The 25,774-nt window shown below is 41.5% G+C and overlaps 2 protein-coding genes across 4 annotated transcripts in view; both read right to left on the bottom strand.

The window, feature by feature from the left end:
• Positions 1-15,225, bottom strand: part of DYM (dymeclin) — a 238,828-nt gene extending 223,603 nt beyond the window's left edge. For 2 of the 3 annotated variants that reach the window (XM_072992948.2, XM_072992946.2), the window contains exons 1-2: positions 15,083-15,225; positions 3,578-3,619 (exon numbers count right to left, since the gene is read on the bottom strand). The gene's annotated coding sequence lies outside the window, so the exon portion shown is untranslated. Of the gene's footprint in view, positions 1-3,577; positions 3,620-7,017; positions 7,177-15,082 lie in introns of those variants that run through there. The other variant, XM_078384136.1, reaches the window with a different exon arrangement.
• A 1,887-nt stretch (positions 15,226-17,112) lies between these two features.
• On the bottom strand, positions 17,113-21,484 carry C2H18orf32 (chromosome 2 C18orf32 homolog). The gene is made up of 3 exons (XM_020813493.3): positions 21,361-21,484; positions 18,448-18,704; positions 17,113-17,954 (listed from the first exon to the last, which is right to left on the bottom strand). The coding sequence occupies exons 2-3, from the start codon at positions 18,664-18,666 to the stop codon at positions 17,880-17,882; spliced, it is 294 nt and encodes a 97-aa protein (XP_020669152.3). The 5' UTR covers positions 18,667-18,704; positions 21,361-21,484; the 3' UTR covers positions 17,113-17,879.
• Between the last annotated feature and the right edge of the window lie 4,290 nt (positions 21,485-25,774).

Raw genomic sequence — 25,774 nt, 5'->3', positions numbered from 1 at the left:
CAACACAAGTAGGCAGAATGTAGACAAGGATCCCACTGGGTGATTTATACTAAACCAGCAACGCTTCTAAGGGCGTGATCACACGGGGAAATAAAAGCACAGCAAAAGTAAAGCGTGTTGCTTATACAGTATAGTGCCACATAGCTTTCTGGGCAGTTTACAATTTAATTATGCGGGCTACACACTGCCCCTCCTCCCCTGGTGAGCTGAGTACTCCATGTATCAATCTTGGGAGGATGGAAAGATGAGTCAATCTTGAGCCAACTACTTGAGGCTGTTGGGACTGCACTCAGATCATGAGCAAAGTCGTAGCTCCAAAAATGCAGTTTAACCACTGCACCATGAGGCTCCTTCAACAGAATTCAATTTGAAACACTTGTGAAGCAGTTCAGTGTGATCTACTTCGGTGGTCCCCAACCTTGGGCCTCCAGATGTTCTTGGACTACAACTCCCAGAAGCCTTCACCACCACCTCTGCTGGCCAGGATTTCTTGGAGTTGAAGTCCAAGAACATCTGGAGACCCAAGGTTGGGGACCACCAATCTACTTCATGGCAATCACATGGCACACAGAGAAATGGGCTCCAGCTCAGCCCCAGTCTCTTTCCAGCTGTAGGCCTTTTACTTTTTGGAGCTAAGCAGGAGTAATTCCCCAGCAGGCGAAAGTGTCACTTCAAGGGAGATTGGAATCTGCGAACTTTCAGAACTGAGAGCAAATTTCGCCCTCAAAGGAGTAGAGTTCATTCCCTTCCTTCATATCTTTGTTCTCCACAGACAAAAGATTCCTGATGCCTTAACATCTTTCCTTGCCTTACATCAAAGCATATAGCTTCTCCCTGCATAGGAACAGCGATATAAAGGAGCATAGTAAACTCCATATTGGAAAAGGTGGAAATTAAGCTTAGTTTATACACTAGGCTTCCTTTCCCTATTTTTATTATTCTTATTATCAGCAATTTAAAAATAAGAAGTAAAGCTTCAAGTATTCCTTATGTAAAATGAGAGTATTGATTGGTGGCCTCCCTGATTTTGTGCAGCTCCGCTGGCTAGCTGTAGATCTTTCTTGTACAAATCCTCATCTGCAGCAACTCAGATGTAGATTTGAGCTTGTTCATACAAGTTATCCCAGATATACAGCATACAGAGGACTGTTGTTAACAGTTTATAGTCTGATCTACCATGTTCCATCTGGGTCCAGTGGACGGATTTCTAGCAAAATAATTTGAGAAGATCCAGCCATCCCTCTGCCCACCCAACCCAGCGACCTCTGATCTGAAACTGTGGTTTCAACTGTTCCTTTCAAATATTTGGACTCTGCTGCCTCAGAACTCACAACCAATACTTCTAATGTATAGAGGTTCTGAGACTTGTACACCATAACACCCAGAAGGCCAAAGCGTGAGAACCATGACCAAAAGCTGAAGCAGAGTTCTTGTCAATACGGCATCTCAACCAGCAGGTAAAACACAGATGGAACATCTTTACACAGTGATTCTTATATTCAGTATTAGAGATGAGGATATTTGTATTTATATACAAATACGAATACAGTGCCCCCCCCAGGTGCAGATAACGAGGGTCTGGCCCCCTGGGGCCAGACCGACCTCTCATGATTAGCCACTCTGCGACCTGGCAGAGATGCTCATCATCCTGCCTTCTGCCAGGACTGGCTAATCTATCACGAGCAATGGAGCGATAGGAAGGTTCCATGGAGCCTGCGGCAACGGCGAAATTGTGAGTGGACTCTCCGGCCCCATGGAGCCGGACCCTCGTTATCTGCACTTGTGGGGGTGGATAGTCGTATATGAATACGAATACCCCCATCTCTATCCAGTATTGCTACAGATATTGACACACATGGAATTAGAACTCCAAATTATGATTGATATTTAGCCACAACTGAGTTTTAATGTCTCTGACATAGAGCAAGCATCCAGTCCCTTTTCTACCAATTCCATGAATGTCAATGTGAGCACTCAAGAAATAGAGATACAGTACAATTTTACAAGAATGCACATCATCAGCTCAGGAATGAAGGAAAGAGGACCTTAGTTAAAATATTTATTAATATTCAGCTCATTTTGTTTATTTAATTCATTTCAAATCATAAGAGTCATACATTCAGGGCATCCAGCCCACAGTACTGAAAATTGCTTGCATTATTTTTGAATAGAGAGAGTCAGTTCCCTGTCGAGTAAAGTCCTATAGTGTGACTTGATATGTGTTGGAACTTTACATCTTGTTCCCACTGCGTCTTTGAAATTTCTTCTCACCATCATATAACCCAAGATGTAACACTGGAGCAAAAAAAAAAAAGTTACATATGTACAAGGAGTTCACTGCTACTTGGGATTAGAAGATTGAAACCACTTTCATTGTAAAGAGGCACAAACTAAACTCCAAGAATGATAAGTTAAGTCTCTGCATTAATATTTCATCCAAAATTTGCTCAGCAAATAAGCACAGATAAGGAGCCTGACAGAAAGATAACAGCATACTGTCATGCTGCATAATATCACTACGCTAGCACACAAATGTTCTCTCTCTCATATACACCCAGCCAGCTGCATCACTACTGAAAATAACTTAATTCCAAGGTTTGCAGAGATGGTAATTACTACTTTTATTGACTGTTTCACAGAACATTAAGGTAGCTTTTAAAAGCAAGGATCAGAAATGAAATTTTAATATCCTTCATCCTTAGTTTTAATTCAGTGTTCAGTTTGTTTATTGAAGATAAGTAGCTTTCTCACTACTGAGATATTCTAGAATTTCATTCTTTTAAAGCTGCCACTAGATTAGCAAAAATGTTCTGACCAGACACCACTGAATTTTTACATATGTATATCTGTTAAATGAAGAACTAGATTCAGGACTTCCTCTTTGTTGCATATTTCTATTTCTCAACAGAGTGGATAATAATAAATTATTTTTTTTAAAAATGTTTATAAGTTTTGTAACTTTGAGAAGCAGGGTGGATTTGATTTAAATCTCAATTTAAATTTCTAAAAAAGCAGATGTTGACAATTGAAATAAAAGTTTTATTTAAACTGCCAAAAATCTGATTTCTAAAATGGAAATCATGATTTAAATCAAATCCACCCTGCATCTCAAAGTTACGAGACTACCTATATTTTAACTTCAGTTTTGTATTGTTTCATGTACTTGTCTAAAAATCATGTGACATTTAAACATAAAGGAGGAAACAGTTATATAGCAGAAAACTACCTCTACCTTTTAAAGATTTAACACAATTGCTTTGAATTTAAGTCATAAAGGCATGCAAGGCAGAACTGGAGAACTGTCTCAAAATTTCTGCCTATTAGTATTCTGCTTGCGGTCATCTGTCACAAGCTGGGGAGATGAGCTATAACCAGTGATAGACTTTCCAATGATAGACAAAAGTAATTAATATCAAACTTGAGTAAACTTATTATATACCATCTGTGTACAACAACATTTGCATGATCTCTATGAAATATTCTGGCATGCATACAAGTATACTCTTTGGAGTTACGCTGAATTCAGACACCTATTTCTACCGAAGAAACTATTTTACCGAAGAAACTATTTTCTCACCTATTTCAGCAATGCTGTACTGGCCACATCAATTCAGAGAATCTGAAAGAAACATATTATTAAAGTGTTATTGATTTCATCCTCTGTTTGCTAAGCTTCTCTATCAGCATGAAAAATACTACCAGAAACGTAAGGACACAACTTGTCTGCTAAAGGTCTTTTTCCAATGGAGATTTCAGTAACATAAATATATAAGCATTTCTCTTCATCAGCAAAGTTCAGTGATACACAAAAAGCAGTCACTGGCCCCAATTTCAGGGCTACCACCATGGTGGACCTTCAGTTGGTAGACATCAGTGTTCTAAGCATATCTCACAGGCTTGAGGTCTGAACGTAACCTATATATATAGGTTCAGATCTTTTTAAGAGATTAAACAGAAAAAGGACAGCAAATGCAGCTTTAGATTCAGATGGGAGAAGACAACAATAATGCATACTGTACATGATGAAAGCATCCCCCAACAACTAAAATGAGCCCACGTCCCTGAATGTTTGATGGGGGGGAATCTCAGTGGCCCCTCACCTTCTGCTGCCCAGGCTTAAATGTAGACCTGAACACCCAAGATTGCAATCTCCGTAATCTTACAGTAAAACTTCATTGGGAGAGGACCACGAGCGCCAAGCCACTGAAGATTCAGAAGATAGAGAGATGGTTGCTCTTCTATTTATGTGACTTCACATGATAAAGAGGGGGAAACACCCAGAAAAAGGAGGAAGATAGTAGGTGAAAATAAGTTTTTATAAAAACATCCTTTGATATTACCACAAAATGTAATCATGCTACAATGGCCTTTAAAGCTGATAATGAAATGCCAGTCATCATAATGTACAGGAAGCATATGGAACTAGGGTTGCTATATTGCACGGGTCTCCCCCCAAGAGGAAGAAACCTCCACCTATGCCCTCCCTATTACTCAGAGCATTCAGTATCAGAAACCAAGGCAGGTTTAATTTCCGCATGGACATGAACTGATGAAGGAATGACTTTTGCTTGGATGCTCCATGCAACCCATTTACCGTATTTTTCGCATCATAAGACGCACTTTCCCCCCACAAAACAGGGGGGTGGAAAGTCTGTGCGTCTTATGGAGCGAAGAAAACAGATTATATTTTCCTGTTTTCTTCTCCTACAAAAATTGGTGCGTCTTATGGAAAGGTGCGTCTTATGGAGTGAAAAATACGGTATTCTTCTAGCCATATTCTTCCATTGTCTGTACAGCTGTATCTTGGGCTTCACTTCTCAGCAATGCTGTACAATCCAATCCTATACTGTACATGCCTTTTTCTCAGAATGTACAGTCAGGATCGGTGCCTCAAGTGTGTGACAGAATGCTGCCACGCTTCTTATTCAGTTTGAAAGGATCACCTTGTACAGTTTTCACCAGATTGTCATGTCTGATCAAGCAGAACATAAAGTTCTAAACTAAGGACTATAACATACAGAGCTGAAGAAACATTTTAAAATATCCTTGATTGTAAAGCAGATTGAGTAACAGGAGGCCTGCGAGGATAGATGCCTAAAGAGGATATCTGGTGACAGATGCCTATGGAACATTAGATCCCAAAATATTATTCTGATTTCTCTCATCAACTGTAACTATGTAAGCTATTTCCTATTGGCTGCCCATTATGTTTGTATAACCTGTGCCTTCTACAACGACTCCAAGGAAGCATGCACAGTCTCCCCTTATTTTATGAAGGAAAACGGACTCCACAGCCAAGCAGGACCTGAACCCAGTTCTTGCCAGACCAAATCTAACTAACTATCCACCACGCTAGAAGTATGTAGGCTTTCAAGGAGTGATTTTTAAAAATACATTCTAGAAAACATTTATATAAGACGTGTGGAATCATGAGAAATGCAGTCCAAAAAAAACACAACACAAACTTGCACACCTCTACAATGTGGAGTCTACATGCATCCATTGATGACTCAAGACAAGAGAAGCACGTTACAGATAAGAAATCAAGTACAGTGGTGCCTCGCAAGACGGGCATCCCATTTAACGACGAAACTGCATTAAGACGAACTTTTTGCGATCGCAAAAGTGATCGCTTTATGATGGTTTCAATGGGGGAATTTCGCTTTGCGATGATCAGTTCCCTGCTTCGGGAACTGGTTCTCGCAAAACGACGATTTTAAAACAGCTGATCTGCGGTTTCAAAATGGCCACCGGGTAAAAAAAATGGCTCCCCGCTCTTTTCTGGGACAGATTCCTCGCAAGACAGCCAGCGAAAATGGCCGCCCTATGGAGGATCTTCGCTGGACTGTGAGTTTCAAGCCCCTAGGAATGAATTAATCGGGTTTTAATGCATTTCAATTCGGCTTTTTAATTTCGCATTACGTTTTCGTTCTACAGCGATTTTGCTGGAACAAATTAACATCGTAATGCGAGGCACCACTATATCGGATATCATACGGCTCAGGAACTGCATACATAGGATTAAGTATGGTTTAATAAGATACTTCACTGGCATAAGCAATTTGCCGTCGAAGACACACAAGGAATCCTTTCTCATGCACAGACTAATCAAACTACGCAAAAAAATATTTTTTCATATGAATTAGCCCTGTCATTTTCCTTTAGGAACTAATTTTCACAGTACCTTATCTGCCAAAGAACAAGAGCACATTTGTTATGTTCTATTTGTATTGTTTGACACAACATATCAGTAAGGTCTGCTTTACAAAAGAGAGTCAGCATTTCTCATAAGATCAAATAGTTTCTCCTTACTTTAGTGGCAAGGCTACAGCAAGGGGGAAAACATGCTAGTCTCTTCAAAGGCTTTCACAGGGTCTCAAGCTCAACACAGCCTTTGAAGCAGAGGCTGAAGGCACCATCAAATCTTCCCAATTAAAAAGTGATGAATAATACCTCAGGGGACACACACACACACACAAAGTGGAAAATCTACAGCTGTTCTCAGTTTTATACACATTTTAAAGCTTGCCTGTGGCAAGAAGCCATTTGATCTGCTGCCTGCAAACAGACTGATTCAATCATTTCTCCACAGCAGCAAGAGCTACAACAGAAATATATGTTCTTAAGCCACTAAGAGCTTGAACAGAAATTGTGAATTAAGTACTACTCATAACACCATAATATTATGGGATACATCACATTCACAGTACATCCTCATGGAATCACAGATCGCAGAATAACTGAGTTGGAAAGGGCCTACAGTAGAAGGCCATCGGGTCCAATCCCCTGCTCAATGCAGGAATCCAAATCAAAGTAGATCTGACAGAGGGTGGTCCAATTTTTCTCTTAAATGCCTCCAGCATTGGACCACTCACCACCTCTCAAGGTAATTGGTTCCATCATCATACTGCTCTAACAGTTAAGAAGTTTTTCCTGATATTCAGCCTAAATCTGTCTTCCTGTAGCTCCCCCACTCTGTATGACTACCTTTCAAGTATTTGAAAAGTGCTGCCATACCTCTCCTTAGTCTTCTTTTCTCAAGGCTAAACAGGCCCAGTTCTTTCAATCTTTCCTTGTAGGGCTTGGTTTCCAGCCCCTTGGTCATCTTTATTGCCCTCTTCTGAACTTGCTCCAGTTTGTTGTGTGGTGTCTAGAACTCTACACAGTACAGTGGTGCCCCTCACGACGACGGCCCCGCAGAACGACGAAACCGCAGAACGATGACTTTTTGCGATCACCATAGCAATTCGCAAACGGTTATATCAATGGGGGATTTTCGCTGGACGTCGATTGGGTCCATGCTTAGCAAACCGTTTGTTCGCAAGACGACGATTTTTTTGGCTTCACAAAATTGCTGCCCTGTCTTTTCCGGACCCATGCTTCGCGGGGCAGCCATTTTAACAGCTGATCAGCGCTCAGAAAATTGCTTCCCCTATGGGCGATCTTCGCTGGACAACGAGATAATCTCCCCATTGGAACGCATTAAATGGGTTTCAATGTATTCCAATGGAGAATTGCTTTTCACATGATGACGATTTCGCTTAACAGCGATTTTAGGGGAATGAATTGTCATCATGCGGGGCACCACTGTACTCTAGATGAGGCCTAACCAGTGCTAAATAGAGGGGAACTAGTACCTCACAGGATTTGGAGACTATACTTCTGTTAATCCAGAAATTGTTAAAATGCTGTTCTTAAAATAGCATTTGACTTTATTCAGCCACATCACACTTTTGGCTCGTATTCAGCTCTTGATCTGCAACAATTCCAAGATCCTTCTCACTCGTAATATTGCTGAGCCAAGTATTCTCCATCTTGTAACTGTGCACTGGTTTGTTCCCCCTCGGTGCAGAACTTTGTACTTATCCCTGTTAAATTTCTTAACAAGTGTGTGTTGGGGAGTATTTATTGCCTAGTATAGCATACAAATAAAGAAACTGAAATAATTAAGAGATTTTTTATATCTTGCTTCAATCATTAATCCCAATGGAGACTGCAACAAAGAAATCAGAAGACTGAAACTTGGAAGAACAGCAATAAAGGAATTAGAAAAGTTCATCAAGTGTAAGGATATGTCACTGGAGCCCAAAACCAAGATCTTCCACACTCTTGTCTTCCATGTATGGCTATGAAAGCTGGACAGTTAAGAAAGCTGACAGGAAAAAAAATTATTTGTTTGAAATATGGTGCTGGAGGAGAGGTTTGGAGATACCCGGAACAGCCAGAAAGACAAACAAATGGCTTCCAAAGTAAATTAAGCCTGAACTATCTCTGGAGGCAAAAATGCTGAAGCTGTCCTGCTTTGGACACATCATGATAAGGCAGGATTCTCTGGAAAGGACAGTAATGTTGGGAAATGTGAAGGCAGCAGAAAAAGAGGAAGACCAAATACGAGATGGATTGACTCCTTAAACGAAGCCACAGACTTGAGTTTGCAAGAGCTAAGCAGGGCTGTTGAGGTCAGGACATTTTGGAGATTGCTCATTCACAGTGTTGCCGTGAATCAGAGGCAACTTGACAGCACATAACAGCAAACAAACATACTGGAACAAACCCATGCAAGCTCGTAGCATGCAGAAATGCAGTACAAGTGTCAAGGCTGGTGGCCAGACCAAAACAAATTCAGTGCTTGTAGTGATCATGCACATCACCTCTAACCAAGTGGGCCATTTCAAACCTCCTTTTTAGACATTTTCTACATTTTATCCTCAAAACAGTATTTGTTCAAATTTAGGTTAAAAACACTTGTACATTGTCGAAGAATGGAGATCTGTGACCAATCTGTTATTGCAGAGGTGTCCGGCGGTTTCTGGAGACTTCTGGCCCTTCTGTTATATATGAAGAACTATTAGGGTAACCAGATTCTTAAAATGTGCAATGCTCCAGAATAAAACTTGCAAGAGTTCTGCACCGCCTGAAACGTTTTATCCTCAGAAATCATTAATAGTGACTACTCATAAGTTGTTCTTATTCCAGTGGTGTCTCTATAAAATGGTATGGAACGGCAGGGTGTAAAACAGATACAGGTCACAACCTAAGGGAGCCACTGAAACAATCAGCCATTACTCTGATGCACAGTAATGTCAAGAAATCTTTATTTAGTTAGCAATTCATTTTAACGCACCTAGGTTAATACATTTATTAATCTATGATGTGACATTATCTTGACGTATAAAAGAAAAATTAAAATAAAATTTGTGGCACCTAAAAGGCTAGCAGATTTGTTTCAGTGCAGACTTTTATAGATTATAGTCTACTTCCTCACACTGTAAAAGCTAACATTGAAATAAATCTGGATTCTTTTTTTAAAAAGGTGCCACAACACTTTTCTATAAAAGCAATCAGCTGTTACAAAAAACACATGAAGTAGTACAAAATCAATGTGCAAAGCCAGGGAAAATAGGAGGATATTTGCCTGACAGCAAAATAATATCAAGGTAACTTTGTGGGAAGAGCTCTCCACATACCATATATGATGCCACCCGCCAAGCAAATCCTAGCTGTTTGTCACATGGCACCCAATAAGGGGCCTTCAATGAAGAATCTACAGCACAGGCCATTCTACTGGTTATTCAAGAATCTCAGCATCAAGCACACAACAGCTTTAAACTGTTTGACTAGAACTGGTAATTAATGGGGGCACCTAGTCTATCAGATTTTAATGGCTATGTGCAATTCATAGCTCCATTATGTTGCAGTGGCATCATAAGGCTGATGGTGTCATCAGACATAATGGTTTTGGTAAATTATATATTCCCAATTCCCCGCACTTGGAACAGTGCTGAAGCTCCCTTGGGATCCCTTTTGTCATGGGGAAACAATTGGGGGGGAGGGTTCCTCAGGATGGGGGGAGGGAGTCTTTCATTTATGAAAATTGCTATCAACAGGATGATTTTACCTCGCCCCAGCCCCAGTTTTGCAGCAATCAGTGACTTTCCCACAACAAACAGGATCCCATGGAAGCCTCAGAACCTTCCAGGGGGCAGGGGGATCAGTTTTGTTTAATTTATGAAAAAATGCTACAGTTGATTATGACATACACATTACCATGTGTAAAGTTAGCCCAGGATTTCAGCCATGATGAGTGGAATTGGGTACAAGCTGCCTCCTTACTTTGCATCTGGGGAATTACATCTCTTGTCTTTTTGTGCTCTTAACCAATAAAGCTACCCAAGGGTGCCTTAGCCAAAGCATTTATGAACGATAACGAACATAAGGAAAGCCATACCAGAGCCAACTAAAGCCCAATCTGCTCCAACTTTCCATTAACACTGTAGTGAACTAGATCCATTTAAAAAGCCCACAGGCAGAAGAGTGCTCTCCATCCACCAATACAGAGAAGCACGTTGCCTCCAGCATTAGCTATCCAGAGCAGAAGCAGCTCATGGTCCTAACTTAGATGGATCTCTCTACTTCTTTTTTAAAGCCACCCAGGGTGGCAGTCATTGCTACATCTTATAATAAGAAATTCCACAGATTAACTCTTTGCCATGTAAAACAGTGCTTCCTTCTTAACAATCTAATTATTCCACAATTCAGCTTGACCAGAGGAACCTGGGTATTAGAGGACGAAAAACTTATTTATATCTACTTTCCCCGCACCATACTGTATTTATACCCTTCTATCATGCACAATTTATACAGTATCTGCTTTTGCTCTCTCCCTATGCTAGTCCCAATTATTGTATATATTGTAAAAACAACAACAACAACAACCCTTTAATGCCTTGATTTCTTTTGGTAGCCTTTTTCTGCCTGGTCTCCAACTCTACAAATCCTTTTATCAGGTACAATGACAAGAACTTTACATATGCAGTAGCTTCCCTAGAGATCTGTATAAGGATAGCTTGCCAGGCTGGGCTGGAAAACATGTAGGCATAAGCATAAAAATGATTTTTCGATGTCAATAAACAGTGTTTTTGTGCTCCATATGACTTTTTACACTCTCCAGTATCAGGAAGTAAGATATGAGAAAGGGGGTGGAAAGACAACATTGCTTGACAGAGTGCCGTCTCCTCTTCCACGGAAAATACCACCAACCCAGTGCAAAGCAAAGCATGGTGCTTATACAGTGGTGCCTCGCTAGACAATGATAAACCATTCCACTGAAATTGCTGTTTAGCGAAATCATTGTCTAGCGAAAAGCATTTCCCCATTGGAATGCATTGAAACCTGTTTAATGTGTTCCAATGGGGAAGAATCATCGTTGTCTAGCGAAGATCGGCCATAGGAAAACTGCTTGGCGAACCGCCGATCAGCTGTTTAAATTGCTGTCTTGCGAAGCATAGGTCCCGAAAACACCCGTTTACGAGCGCGGAGGGAGATGTTAAAATTGTCGTCTACCGAAAATCTGTTTGCAAAGCAGGGACCAAACATTGTCCAGCGAAATTCCTCCATAGGAATCACTGTTTTGCGAATTGCTATAGCGATCACAAAAAGCCAATGTCTAGTGAAAAAACTGTCATGCGGGGCAATTGTTTAGCGAGGCAGCACTGTATACCGCCCCACAGCGCTTCAAGCACTCTCTGGGCGGTTTACAAGTTAATTATGCAGGCTACACATTGCCACCCCAGCGAGCTGGGTACTCATTTTACCGACCTCGGAAGGATAGAAGGCTGAGTCAACCTTGAGCTGGCTACCTGGGATTGAACCCCAGGTCGTGAGCACAGTTTGGGATGCAGTACAGCAGTTTAACCACTGTGCCAAGAAGCTCTGGTAAGAAAAGGTGATGCCGCACTGTTGAAGAAGGTGGTCTACAGGAGTTCCCAACTTTGAGTCCCCAGATGTTCTTAAACTAAAACTCCGAGAAGCCTTCACCACTAACTTTGCTAGCTAAAATGTCTGGAAGTGGTAGTCCAGGAACATCTCAGGAACTAAGGTTGGGAGCCACTAGTCTACAGAGAGGAAAAAAGGTGGGAAAAGTTGGACAGGAGAGGGAGGGGAAGTCAAAGGGGAGGCCATTATAAATAAGGGGAGGGGAAGCAACAAGAGAGGCAGAGGAGAGAAAAGGCTAGAGAGATAGAGACCAGGATTATAAAGGAAAAGAGGAGGAACATGTTTTGCCCAAGAGATGGGATCTGGATGGAAAACCCATGGACTCATGAGTGGGAACAGCTGATGTTGCTGAGAGGAAGCCAAGCAGAGAAGAAAATATTGCCCACCCAGAAAACCCTCTTACTAGAAGGGAACACAAAAAGAGAGTGGAATAAAAAAATATAAGAGGGCACAGACAGAGGAACTGAGGAAGGAAAGGACAGTATAGAAAACCCCTCCCCCAGGTGGGACCAACTGCCTGTAGAAAGGTGGGCAACTGCACCCCAGAAATGAACGATCCAGGCAAGAGGCTGCTGGGTTGATGACACATTGCCCTTATGGCACCTGCTGTGGTCAGGGGATCCTGCAAAAGAGTTGAACTCAGAGTGGGATAAAGCTCAGAACTTGGAAAGGACTGAGAAGCTGAACGTTTTACAAACTAAGTCCCTAAACTCCTTCGTCTCCCATTGGAGAGGACGGAGAAAGCCAGGTTGTTTGAAGATCCTAATACTGAGTCAAACGGTTTTGTAGTAAATGTTGATGGTTTAAAAAGCAAGAAATTGAGTTTGGTGCATTTGCCAGAGGGGTCCAAAAGTGTGGGGAGGGGAAGACAAGGTTGAACCCTCACAGCAAGGAACTAATAAGAATATAATCCTGTACAGTACACATTTTCCTGCAGGCAAGCACCACTACGATGCAATATACTTTTATGCAAATCATTATAAAGTGGTACTGTATGTGAAGAACAGTTACAGTAAGTGCAAACTGCTATGTACAGACAACTAACAGCCAATTTCTCTCATACTACTTAATGTAATCACATCATATGACTGACACTTGTAAAGGAAGAGGAATGTACAGTAACTCACTTAAAGAGCAGATCCCATGCATGGAAAATGCTCACTGCAGGTTCAACCCAACTAAGGTGATGTCTGTACAAAACTCTGTTCCTCCCAGCATTTCGGACTTCAATTCCCAGAATCCTCAAGCAGCATGGCCAATGAAAGTAAATTATAGGACATGCAGACCACAGCACCTGGAAGATCAGAGATTCTTGGTCCCTGTAGCAGACGGTGCAGTGTATGCCTCGTTCTAAAGCATTTAAATGACACCATTTAAGAGAATAGAAGTGGGCTAAAAAAAGGTTATTCTCTTAACCATGTTATGCTGACAGCAACATTAACTGTAATTAACCCAAACTACTTTAGGTTCCACAACCAAGATTAAAATGAGACTTTTCACACCCATCTCCAGTATCCTCTTCTTCAAAGGGCTTCATTTGCAATTCAGATGCTCAAGAGAAACTATTGTAAATTTGAATAGCACTGATAATAATTTATTCTATTTTCTGAACTTTTGTACAAGTCTCTGTATCTAGATAGATACCTTTTCACTCAGTAGCATACTGTGCAGAAGAAATTATGTTTGAATAACTGTCAATCCCATCACAGTTGGCAAGAATTTGTCTGTAACAAATCAGATGTTCTCACATTCCCATATTGGTCATCAGCCAACACAAATGACACTGATTTCATTAACTCTTCTTCCTCAAGAAGAATGCAGATCTCTCTCAAACCTATTTCTTCTGCTCTATGACTGTGCCTACAATTACACCAATTATCATTATTCTTTCATATTTTCAGGCCTGATCCAAATGGGCATTTCAATTAGATTGTACGTGTGTTTTGTGCCATCAAGTCAGAACCAACATATAGCAATCCTAATACAAATTTCAAGATAAGTGACATATTTAAGGACTGGTTTTATGATTTCCACTCCCCCAGTGAGTTTCCATGGGCAAGAGGAGATTCCAATCCTGTTCTCCAGAGTTCTAGTCCGTCACTCGATGCACTACTACACCACACTGAGAATCAATTAGATTAGCTGCCAGCAAAACAAAATTCTAGTGGCACTGATTGCACTAGTAGCTGTCATGTTGCAGTCCCACACTACTGGACTGAAATTTTAGCTGATATTAAACCCAATTACTAAAGCAGACTTGGGCAATTATTGTTTTCTAGATTTTGCTGAAATACATCTCCCACCATCCCTCACAGGTTAAGGCTGACAGGAGTGCAGTCCAACACTATTCAGAAACCCACAATTGCTGCGCCCTGCCCGATTCAGAGGGACATGAGACATTTTGCTCTACACATAGATTTCTTGTGTTCAGAAGCATACCTTCCAGAAAATGTCATGCTCAAAACCAACGTTAAGCAGACAAAACCCCAAATGCATCATGTTAATCCATACAGGAGCACTACCACCTTCCACAAATGCTCAAATGCACCACAAAACTAAGACACAGGGGACACCATTACCAATTCTCCAGTTACCCTGATGGTTGAAGTACAGACTCTGTATTCGCTAATACAGACAAGTTACCTTTTTTTTTCTTGGCATACTCACAACCAAGGTGGTTATAAGAATGGATTCACACCTTTTTTTTTAAAGCAAGTTTATCAGGGAGGTAGACTTAAAGCTGTTATCGGTGCAAAAATCAGAGTATGGTATTTAATCTAGACTTAATGCAAGATTCAAAACCTCTCCACACCTATTTAGGAGTAAGGCTCCCTTCAGAAGAGAGTGGTTTACTTCAGGGGAAGCCCACATAGGACTTCAGAGTATAACCCATATAAAATATTGTGCACACTATACAAAGCAAGCGTGTGCATTGGGGGGGAAGAGTAAGTACTTTCCCGTCACCCCATCTTGAGTACACTTGTTCCCAGCCATCTTCTCCACTCCTACCCAGATGCCCAAGACCCACCTGATCTTCCAGCTGTCATAACCATCACTGCCTACCCTCTCCTGCCCAACCCGCGTCATTGCTTCCTTCATCCCCACGTCCCTTTTACACACGCGTTATCTTTCTTGCTTTCTAGAGGCCCACTCCCACTGACATCCTGCTTCTGGGCCAGAAATCTCTATTCAAAGACATATTAATTAGCCTTGCAAACAAATAAAAATAAAATAAAATTAAAAAGCATTCTTGGGCGGTGTGGAGAAAATGGGAGGAAGAAGGAGAAGAAGGGGGGCGGCGACTCACCGGGCTCCGGCTCCCCTGGGGAAGGGAAAAGCCGTGACACCCTCCTCTCCGTGCGTGCCCGACTCGCGCCCCGCCGGATCGCCTCGGGGGGGGGAAACCAGTGGGCGCGCGCCGGCGTGCGTAATCCCAACCCGCTCGGTCACAGCTCTGCGCGCACGCGCACGCTCTCTCCCTCCCCCTCCCCGCCTCCTTTCCTTAATGGTTCAGGCGGCGTCCCTCAGGCGTTCTCCATCTTTCCACGTCGTCACCAGCTAGCCTCCGCAGCAGCAAAAGGGGCGGGGCCGGAGATCGAGGGCGTCACGTGGCCACGCCCCCTTCTCCGCCCAGGGTTTTCCGTCCCCTCCTGTCTTTCCAACGGCGAGGGCGCGAAAGGGGTTTTTCGTTATACTCGGAGAGGATGCCGGGAACTGTAGTTTTCTGAGGCCTACTCACCCCCTTTGAATATAATACAGTAGTATGTACGGTACCTCGGTTTACAAACGCCTCGGTTAACATAATTTTCGATTTTATTCACTTTACATAATGTCCCCGTAGAACGCATTAATTTCGTAAACCGAGGTACTACTGTATTTCTGTTGATAGTTTTGGGAGTGTGGACTTTATTTCATACATTTAGAACTACTGTTTTTGTCACCGTTCAGGAAAAATCAGGATAAGGCCGCACGGTCGTGGAAACAAATACAAATGCAGGAGTAGATGACACCTTCCATTGACCGTTAAGAATATAAAATATAAAAATATATATTCTTAATGGTTGGTTAAAGGTATCACGTTCCTGTAATTGTACATTGTTTTTGTCATGTCTCACCTGAAGAAGGGATCTATGATCATGAGAGCTTGCACCCTTTTTGCTTGGCCTAATCATAAAGGCCAGACACCAGCGTTAAAGTCCCAGAACTTTCTGATCGGGAAGACAATGACTGCCCGTCAGGTTTCCTTGTTTCTTCTGAGGCGAACTGCAGCGGTCACAATAACTAGGAGAGAAATGGATTCATCCAGGAGGAACCATGCATCATCCTAAGCAGTCCCTGTTGTCATGGTGATAGTGCCTTGGTCTTGAGTCTAAGGAAAATATACAGGACACTCTTCCGTTCACAAGGGGATACTGGTTGTACGTAGTATGAAACCATCATAGGCCTTGCTGTTGTCCCACACAACTCACATACAGGCCTTGAAATTCAGGAGAGAAAATCAGCAAGAGTTAAACTGCCTTGAAGATCTTTCTCTTGGCTGCCACTAGTCTTGCCCATGAATGATGCCTTGAAACCAGTTTCAACTCTTGTGAGTCGGAGAGCTTATTTTGTAAAACTGCATCAACATAGGAATATGATTAGTTTGTAAACCAAAGTCTTCCAAGGAAAGTTATACGTACAGCTCTCAGAGCTGGCTCCCTTGCAACCACTCCATCTACACAGAGAGAGGCCACGGTCGTTGGGATTCCTCAGCACACCTCCTGCTGCAATGCGCTTTCACAACCCTGGAGGAAGGTTTGCCCCTTCCATGCTTGGGTGGGATTGATCAGAATGAGAGCAGTCATCCCATCCCATAAATTGTTCTCCCTGGAAGCTTAAAGATACAGCAACATTTAAACACAATCTTTTTTACATGATATAAAATCAAGTGTATTTTAAAAACAAATTATCAGGTGCACAACCACCTAGGGTTTTTTAAAATTATTATTATTCACGCTAAACCTTTGGTTTCTATGGATGATGGTCTTGCACTTATGACTTAAATTGTATTTTATTAGAGAAGAATTCAAATTAAAAGGGCTGAACTAGAATTTCAACCAAGGTCACCTACATTTCAAAATAGCACTAAGCCATATAATTTTTTGCATGAACCACTTTCAGGAGAAGTCACATAACACCCTATCTTCCCACACAGTAATGGAATAATGGTCTTCTCTTTGTTTTTAAAGGACATGTAAAAAGTAGCTGCAAAGGGACTCTTGTTTGGTTAATGACCATTATTGTCTTCTTTATTCACAAGACTTTTAACCACCAAGAAAATGAAAAAACAAGTGCAACTTCCATAAAAAAAAACATACTTTATTAAGAACGACAGCTTGCTACTGTACAAACAAAGAGTCTTAAAATTTATCTGAAGTTATTTTAAGTTTTATACCAATTTTCCCAACAAAGGAACCACGGTACATATACAGATGAATGTTGATTTTTCATCTTTTTTTCCATCTCCAGAATTAAGAAGAAACCCTAGATCTGAATTGACAGGTCAAAACTACAAAAAGGATTTTACCCCACCATCTTATCAAAAGTGCTTCATCAATCTGTGCTCACACAAAATTAACTTTAAAACATGAAGCAACTCAGAGGACAATTTTGTGGAAGTGAATTAAGCATAGCAAGTTAGTTACTAGTGTTAGCATTATCTTCTGAGTATCTACAAAGGTACTTTTTTTGCACTACAACACTTAAGAACTTGAACTCCTTTAGAAGTGTGAAAACAGTTCCACAAAGTGTTTGAAACAAGTTGTAAATTTGACAGTTAAAGTGTTAACAATACCTTTAGCCTAAAATTTCTAATATTATCTAGTGCAAAAAGAGATCAGCAGCATAGCACTGGAAAATGTTCCAACACGAACATCATCAGGCGCAAGACAATATATTAAAATTGGTTTTTAGGTATAGGGATAGGAATCATCTTATGTGTCCCTCAGTGTCTGTACACATATCCCAAATCTCTATTCACCCAGAGGTACAACGCCATTTCCAAGTAAAAACAGGCATATCAGTTTATTGTCTTTAGCAGCCACAATCCCACGGCATGAGCTTATTTAATCATTCTTTTTGTCAGACACCTCTGTAGGCCCATTTCCAGCAAATCCATTTGTCATACTATTGCTTTCACTCTGAAACACAGGGAAAGAGGGAGAAAACAGTTAACTGAGCATTCAGACCAGAGCTTCCAAAATTATGCTACTTTACACAGAGGCAAGTTCCACTATATTCAGCAGGATTTAAACAAAGATAAGTGCACAGAGGATTTAAAGCATTAAAGAGAAACATTTCAGACCACCAGCAGGAACTACCCTCTGCCCTCCTGTCTGAGGTTTAAAAAACACGACCAAGTAAAACATGGTATGTTTTCAAATCAGTTTCTTAATAAATGACCTAGTTTCTTTCTATTAGTGCAGAAAGGCAGAATTACACTCCTGGGAATTCACAGCCGTAGCTGCAAAATGAAAAACAGAGCAGCTCCTATATTAGCTCCAAGATCAGGTGAGCACTGTACTACAAGGGCATTTAGCACTCTAGAAATGTCTTCCACTATCAAAGGAACTTTATTAGCTTGCCCTTCATTGAAAGATATACTTTTCCCCATTTTCTTTACCTAATACTTACTTTAGTAAGATCAGACTCCTTCAACGAGGCCTCGTGCGTCACTTCCTCATGCCTACTTTCACTGCCGGGCTTTCCATCTTCTTTTGACCCTTCCTGTACTGCTTTCTTAGGCCAAAAGCACTTGAGGAATGGACCAATGATGGGGTAGAGATATGGCTCAAGGAATCGTTTGTAGACCCAGAGGAGAACTGGAATGACTATACAGGGAATGCACACCATGACTGTCTCAGGCTCTGTGGTGGAAATATGCTGGAACACTAGACATAAGAACAGAGTCAGTCAGAGCTAAACACATTTTTTGGATTATGCAAACCATGAAGACCTTAAGGCTCCAAATCAATATAATGTATGGGCAAGTGGGCAGAAACCCTACTTAACTCCGTAGGACAAGCAAATATCACTTATACAGCAAACAGAAGTATTATATTCTCTGTGCAAACCTATCAATTCTAAAGGAAATCAACCCTGAGTGCTCACTGGAAGGACAGATCCTGAAGCTGAGGCTCCAGTACTTTGGCCATCTCATGAGATGACTCCTTGGAAAAAACCTTGATGTTGGGAAAGTGTGACGGCAAGAGGAGAAGGGGACGACCAAGGATGAGATGGCTGGACAGTGTCTGCGAAGCAACCAACATGAATTTGACACAACTCTGGGAAGCAGTGGAAGAGAGGAGGGCCTGGCGTGCTCTGGTCCATGGGGTCACGAAGAGTTGGACACGACTAAACGACGACGCTGACCTTTAATTTTTGTTAGCAGACAATACAGCACAGTAGCAAACAAGCAGAAATGTGAAAAGCAGAAAAACAAAAATTTGGCTATATATGCTAATCTAGATAAATGTGACAACAAAAATTTAATTCAGAGGAGGCCTTAGATTCAAGTCAGTGCTCTTCTGAAGAACATAGCTGCAAATATTGAACAAAAATGCGTAATACATCTCAGTATTATACATTTTTATTCAATATTCAGTGATGCTTTCTCTCAGCTGTAACTATTGAGGAAACACCCAACTTCACTTTAAAATTCAACTGCAAAACCAAATATGCAAGATTTGTAAATTAATTCATAGCTATGAATCAATTTGTTCTAATGAAATTTGTAGGATCTTTTTGTCCTGGCTACCTGCCCAAATTTTAAAAAAAATTTAAGTGAAAGCCATTTTCAACCCAACTTGACTACTGGATTCATTGCACCTGAAATACTTCCTGATAATATCTCAGATCCAATGCTTCTTATATGTTAATACTCCAAGGATAGAGCAGCAAGCAAGGAGGAGGATCTACTAAGGAAGATGGCGCATTATCTGAAATCTGTTGGGTCCATGCAGTAACACCAATACAATGGTACACTAAGTCAAGGCCAAATCAGGCTGAATGTCCACAGAACTGAAGAACAATGTTAATCACAACCTATTTTATCTTTTCTGAGTTTACCAGGGCTGCTTACATTAGAGTTTGATAGAAACCTCTCCCTCACAGCATCAAAGTAAACTTCTGGAAACAGAAGAAGTGATGGGAACATAGAAAGAGGTTTTGTCAACACTGAGCAGAAACGGCAGTGACAGAAGTCTCTTTTCGAAACAGAGTATTGCTGCCTTTGTCATCAGAGCTAGCGTATCTTTCCATTTTTGAGCCACAGTTCAGAACTTAGCTAACATACCGTACTAGTTTACCACATACAACAAAAAAATAAAAAAAAATTATGTTATCCCTAAAAACCTAGATTTCAGAAAACTCAAATCATAAAATTACAGTCCTCTCAATTTTAAACATAAAGATAAAAGTTAAACAATAAGCAACATGCTTAGTTCGTTTTCAGAAGCATAAAGGTTTTTACACCTGTGCTGCAGGGTCAGAAGACCAGCAGTCGTAAGATCGGATCCACGCGACGGAGGGAGCGCCCGTCGCTTGTCCCAGGTCCCACCAACCTAGCGGTTCGAAAGAATGCAAATGCAAGTAGATAAATAGGGACCACCTCGGTAGGAAGGTAACAGCTTTCCGTGTCTAAGTCACACTGGCCATGTGACCACGGAAGATTGTCTTCGGACAAAACGCTGACTCTATGGCTTGGAAACAGGATGAGCACCGCACCCTAGAGTGGAACACGACTGGATAAAAATTGTCAAGGGGAACCTTTACTTTACCTTTATATGTGTGTGTGTGTGTGTGTGCGCGCGCACACGCACGCACATATATAAAGGTAAAGTACAGGTTCCCCTTGACAATTTTTGTCTAGTCATATATATCCTTTCCCCAAAAAAACTGAGTGGAAAGAGCTAACTAACTTATCCCCCATTTTGTTTAATGGAGCATACTTCACACAATCATACTGTTAACACAATAAGCTGTATGTGCATTCAAGAAGTCTAATGCAGCTAGATTAGTTTTAATTAGTAAACCCTACAGCCAGGGAGAGGGGAAAGGATTAGCCATTTACAGCCCGTTTGCAACGAAGAGCAAAAGCGGTGAGTTTTGTTTTTCAAAAAGTCCCTAAAGGAGGAGTTTATTAAAACACCGGATTCATAGCTTTTCTTTCTCTGGACTTCTTTTAAGTGTTGCAACGTGATCACCAACGTCATTTTCCACAAAAGGCGGCGACGTATTTTGGGTTTGGCGCATCTGAGGCAAAGGTCACTCCCGGTAAAGCTTGGAAAGGCACCACCCACGCAAAGAGGCCACGGCTCGGCTTCCTTGTTGTGGTTGAGCCGTTAAGTCGTGTCCGACCCTTCGTGACCCCCCCCCCCCCATGGACCAGAGCACCTCAGGCCCTCCTGTCTCCCACTGCCCCCCCCCGGATTACACCAAAATCAAGGGAGGAAACGAAACGAGGATATCTAAAAAAACCAGCCCCCTCTTAGGAATCTTTTCACTCCCCCCGCCCGCGCCGCCAACGACCCCCCACCTCCCGCTCACCTGAGTCGACCTTCTGTAACGCCTGAAGAACCTCCGAAGGTGGGAGGCGGCCGGGGCTTTATTTCCGGGAGAGAGGAAACGTCGACGTCACTCGGGGAAGGCGGGCCCAATAGGAAAACAGAACGGGACCGCGACGTCACAAGAAGCGGATGTCGCCCACTTCCGGGTTTATTTGGTTCCGGCCGCGGGCGCCATGACAGGAGAGGCAAAGGCGTCTGCTTAACTTGCGGAACCCGCTTGAGGTGTCAGGGTTTTTTTTTCTTCCTTCCTTCCGCTTCGAATGCTGTCTTTCGTTGTTGTAAGCCGCCTTGGGCCCCTTTTCGGAGGGAAAGGCGGTGTAAAAGTATTTTAAATCAATACATTCATTAAAATTTGAATTAATGTATTGATTTAAATATGTACATTTAATTAATGTATTGATTTAAATAGGCCATTAAATCAATAGGCCATTTATTAAATACATCAATCATTGCTATAGTCGCTGGTCAATGGCTTCTCCATTACTTTGTATCGAAGCCTGCACTTACATCTCCAGGTGTGAGTGGGAGCAAGCAGAAAGACAGCGATCTCCCCATGAGGAAAAGAACTCGTCAATTTTAGTTGACATCCCAAATACAGTACCTCCTTTCCCTTTAAGGTTTTGGAGCTGCCTTGCTGCGGTTTTTGAGTCTAAATACCTGAGAGAGAGGTTTTCCTTTGGAGCATTGACTGCTCCTGCCTCATTCTAAAATGCAGGCCCTCTGGAGTGAAATCAGGCAGAAAGAAAGTAAATTCATTCCCAGTACTTAATGAAAATGTGTCTGGTGCCTGTGTGAGGAAGGAGAGAAAGACTGATGAATTCAGAAGAGATTGTCTACATCTGTTGGTACCTTGAAACCGTCAAGGCCAAAACCCAGCTCTTCCCATCCTCAAGTACAGTACAAGATCCTGTGAAGGTGGGGAAGAGTGGATGAAACAAGTTACTTTACAAAATAGTTGCTCCCTGCCAGAATGTTTTCTGCCAATCACAACCAGGGAATGTGATTGGCAGAAAGCATCCAACGATCCAGAGAGGGGATGGTGGGATGTGAAGAGGAGACTCAAACTTTCAGTTGTTGCCAATTTTTGCTTGCTTTCACTTTATCTCTTAGAATTTAATGGTTACGTTATTCTGCTACGCTTTGCACATGTACTGGAGCTGTGCCGCAGCCTTCATTATACAAGCATAGGTTAGCATTGTCATTTTGTGTGGAAATTATTCTATACTTGCTTAGTCATTTTAAAAAGGTACCCATATTAGTCTGTGCTAGCCTATCAGGCCAAAACAAACAAACAAAAAAAGGCAAAAATGTTGTGGCGCCTTAAAGAGTATCTGCTATATTTTAATATGAATTTTCATGGAAATGTCCACTTCTTCAGACATCTTATTCACATCTTGGGAAGCAACAGCTTTAAAAGTTGTATCTTGCACCTAAACCGCTGTAAATATTTTAAATCAGTTATCTTTTTCCTTGCACTTTTCTCCATTTATTTTTCTTTTACTTATCAGCTGTCGACAGTCAAATTATTTCATTTCTTTTTACATAATCAAGCTTTTTGTATTTTATGGGTTTTATTAATGTTTGGATTCCCAGTGTGGGGTAGTGGATAGTGATGGGACTAGGGCCCTTGAGAACAGGGTTCAAATGCCCCTTGGCCATGGAAACTTACTTGAGGGCAGAGTGGAGCTGGTAAAACCAATTTCTTAAATATTTCACCCTGAAAATTCTATAAGGGTCACTGTAAATAGGTTCTGGCTTAATGGCACATATCACAAATTAATGTTTGGTCCTTATTTATCTCATGTGTACAGTTGCTTTTATGGCGACACCCAACAGCATTTCTTAGCTATGTAAGATGTTCAAAGACTGGTTTATCATTGGTACTCCCTGTCTCTTCCTCCCCCCCCCCCCCGTGGGTTTCCATGACCAAATAGGAATTTTAGCTTGTCTTCTGTCCTGAGCCCAGCTCAACTACCAATTACATCACACCGGCTCTCATTTCATTTACCTTAGTACCTCTCCATTCAGATTCATAGAACGCTGCATATCATATTTCAGATGCTTTTCCTTTTCACATTAGCCCATTTTTAAATTCACAATTCCACACAATACTCCAATACAAAAGTCTCATCACCAATTTTAGGTTTTTGAGTACATTAATCTGGTCCAGATGATCTTACTTTTATTGCACAGCTGTTTCTATTTTGTCTTAAATCCCACACTACTTGTTTCAGCACATGCCAGTTTCATTTTAGATCTACCAACATGACTTTGACCAAACTTTGGGAGGCAGTGGAAGACAGGAAGGCCTAGCGTGCTCTGGTCCATGGGGTCACGAAAAGTCAGACACGACTAAACAACAAAAATTCCATGTCTTTGTTTGCTTTGTACTGATGCCCATTAAAGATACAGAATATCTCATTATTCTGGTAACAAGTTATCCTAAATCTCCTTCAATATCATTCTCTTTCAGTCATGTCTGTTTTTGGATGGACAACAACTTGGTATCATCTAGGTGTTCTGGACTACAAACACTACAGTTTATTCCTAACCCATTGGTCATGCTGAATAGAGCTGATGAGCTGCGATCCAAAATAAAACATTACACTGAAGTGTACTGACTTGAGCAAAAGAATGTCACAATCACACCCGAGTTGCTTGAAAGTTTAGGTTTAAATGTTTAAGTAATTTTAGACACCCAAGTGGTCAAGTGTATCTGTCCAGACCAATTAAGCTGTAGCAGTCCCTTCAGCTGGGCTACAACTTCCTCTGAAAAAAGGGAACAATTGAGCTCTTAACCTAGAAACACACTAAAGTGTTTCAGCTGTGTAGTTTCTGCTTTAAAAAAACACTTCAGCATTTTCAGGTTCACAGTAAATGGTGTGAGTTTCCGTGCAGAGGCAGCTTTTACCCCTGCAGATATATGCTCAAAATATACATCATGTAGTCTTATTATACTGAAAATCAATGCTGATTTCTATACAATCAAACCTGCTTTTCCCCTCAGCTTTTCTGAATAGAGCTGGTCCTGTGAAAATAATGAAGCTCTAATTAGAGCAACCTGCATGTCCTCCAGGTGTTTTGGATTACCACAGTCCTAGTTAACTATCCATGCCAGACAGAACTGATTGGAATTAAATCAAGAGATCAGGTTGCTTACTCGAGTTACAGGCAAACAGGAAAGACACCATTATTATTTCAGTTTCCCCAGGGCAGTAACTTAATCTCTTATGCTTTATAAAAAGCATCACATACATCAGGGGCAGCATCTCATGATATTAATACAGGCTTCAACCTTTGGGGTTGAGGATGTTCTTTAAAGGAGCCATCATCCTCAAAGATCTTCAGGGCTGAAGCCTACACTAACAACTGACATTTCTAATATATGCCTTCTATTGTTGTCTTGTTACCCATTATAAGCTTTAAATAGTATTTCCCATGAACAATTTTCAGTTAGAGCAGCCTTCTGCAACCGACCAGTGTCCATGGTTCTAAAGATGAAAATGGTGAAAACTGCAGCCCAACGCAACTTCAGAATACTATGGATCCTTCCAATGCTGTGCTAGGACTGCTTTGTTTTATTTCAGAAAACAATTAACACAAAACAGAGCTGGAATATACACTGGCTTATTATTAATGTATTATTAGCAGCAGGGAAATCGCCCCAGAGGGAGACCACAGATGTGATACAAGGATATCTGCAAGCAGGATCTGAAGGCCTTAGGAATGGACCTCAACAGATGGGAAAGCTTGACCTCTGAGCATTCTGCCTGGAAGCAGGCGGTACAGCATGGCCTCTCCCAATTTGAAGAGACCCTTGTCCAGCAGGCTGAGGCAAAGAGGCAGTCCTGAAACCAGCAAAACCAGGGAGCTGGACAGGAGACAAATTGTACAGTGGGGTCTTGACTTGAGAACTTAATCCGTATTGGAAGGCGGTTCTCAAGTCAAAAAGTCTGTAAGTCAAGTGTGCATTGAAAACCGATTAATCCCATAACAGGCCATTTTTCTTCCATTTTGGTTTTTTTCTGGTAAGTCAATTCTCAGGCTGCAAGTCAAACCTAAATTCTGCGGCCAAAGAAGTCTAACTCAAAAAGTCTGTAAGCCAAGCCATCTGTAAGTCAATGGTCCACTGTATTTGTCTTCAGTGTGGGATGGTCACTCTCGAATTGGCCTTCTCAGCCATACTAGACGCTGTTCCAAGTCCTCCATACAGAGCATGTGACCATAGTCTCTCGAGACTGAAGGATGCCTACTATTAACTACAATTACCTCCCCCCCACACACACACACCATTTAATCATTTCAGGAACCTACACTGTGAAGCTGCCTACTATCCAGCTTTATTATGAGCTTCCAAGCATGCTGCAGAAAAAAGTATGCATGCTGCATTATAC

This window comes from Pogona vitticeps, chromosome 2 (assembly GCF_051106095.1).
Source record: "Pogona vitticeps strain Pit_001003342236 chromosome 2, PviZW2.1, whole genome shotgun sequence".
NCBI lineage: Eukaryota > Metazoa > Chordata > Lepidosauria > Squamata > Agamidae > Pogona > Pogona vitticeps.
The sequence above is the reverse complement of the archived record's forward strand: the minus strand, read 5'-3'. Positions and strand labels throughout refer to the sequence as shown.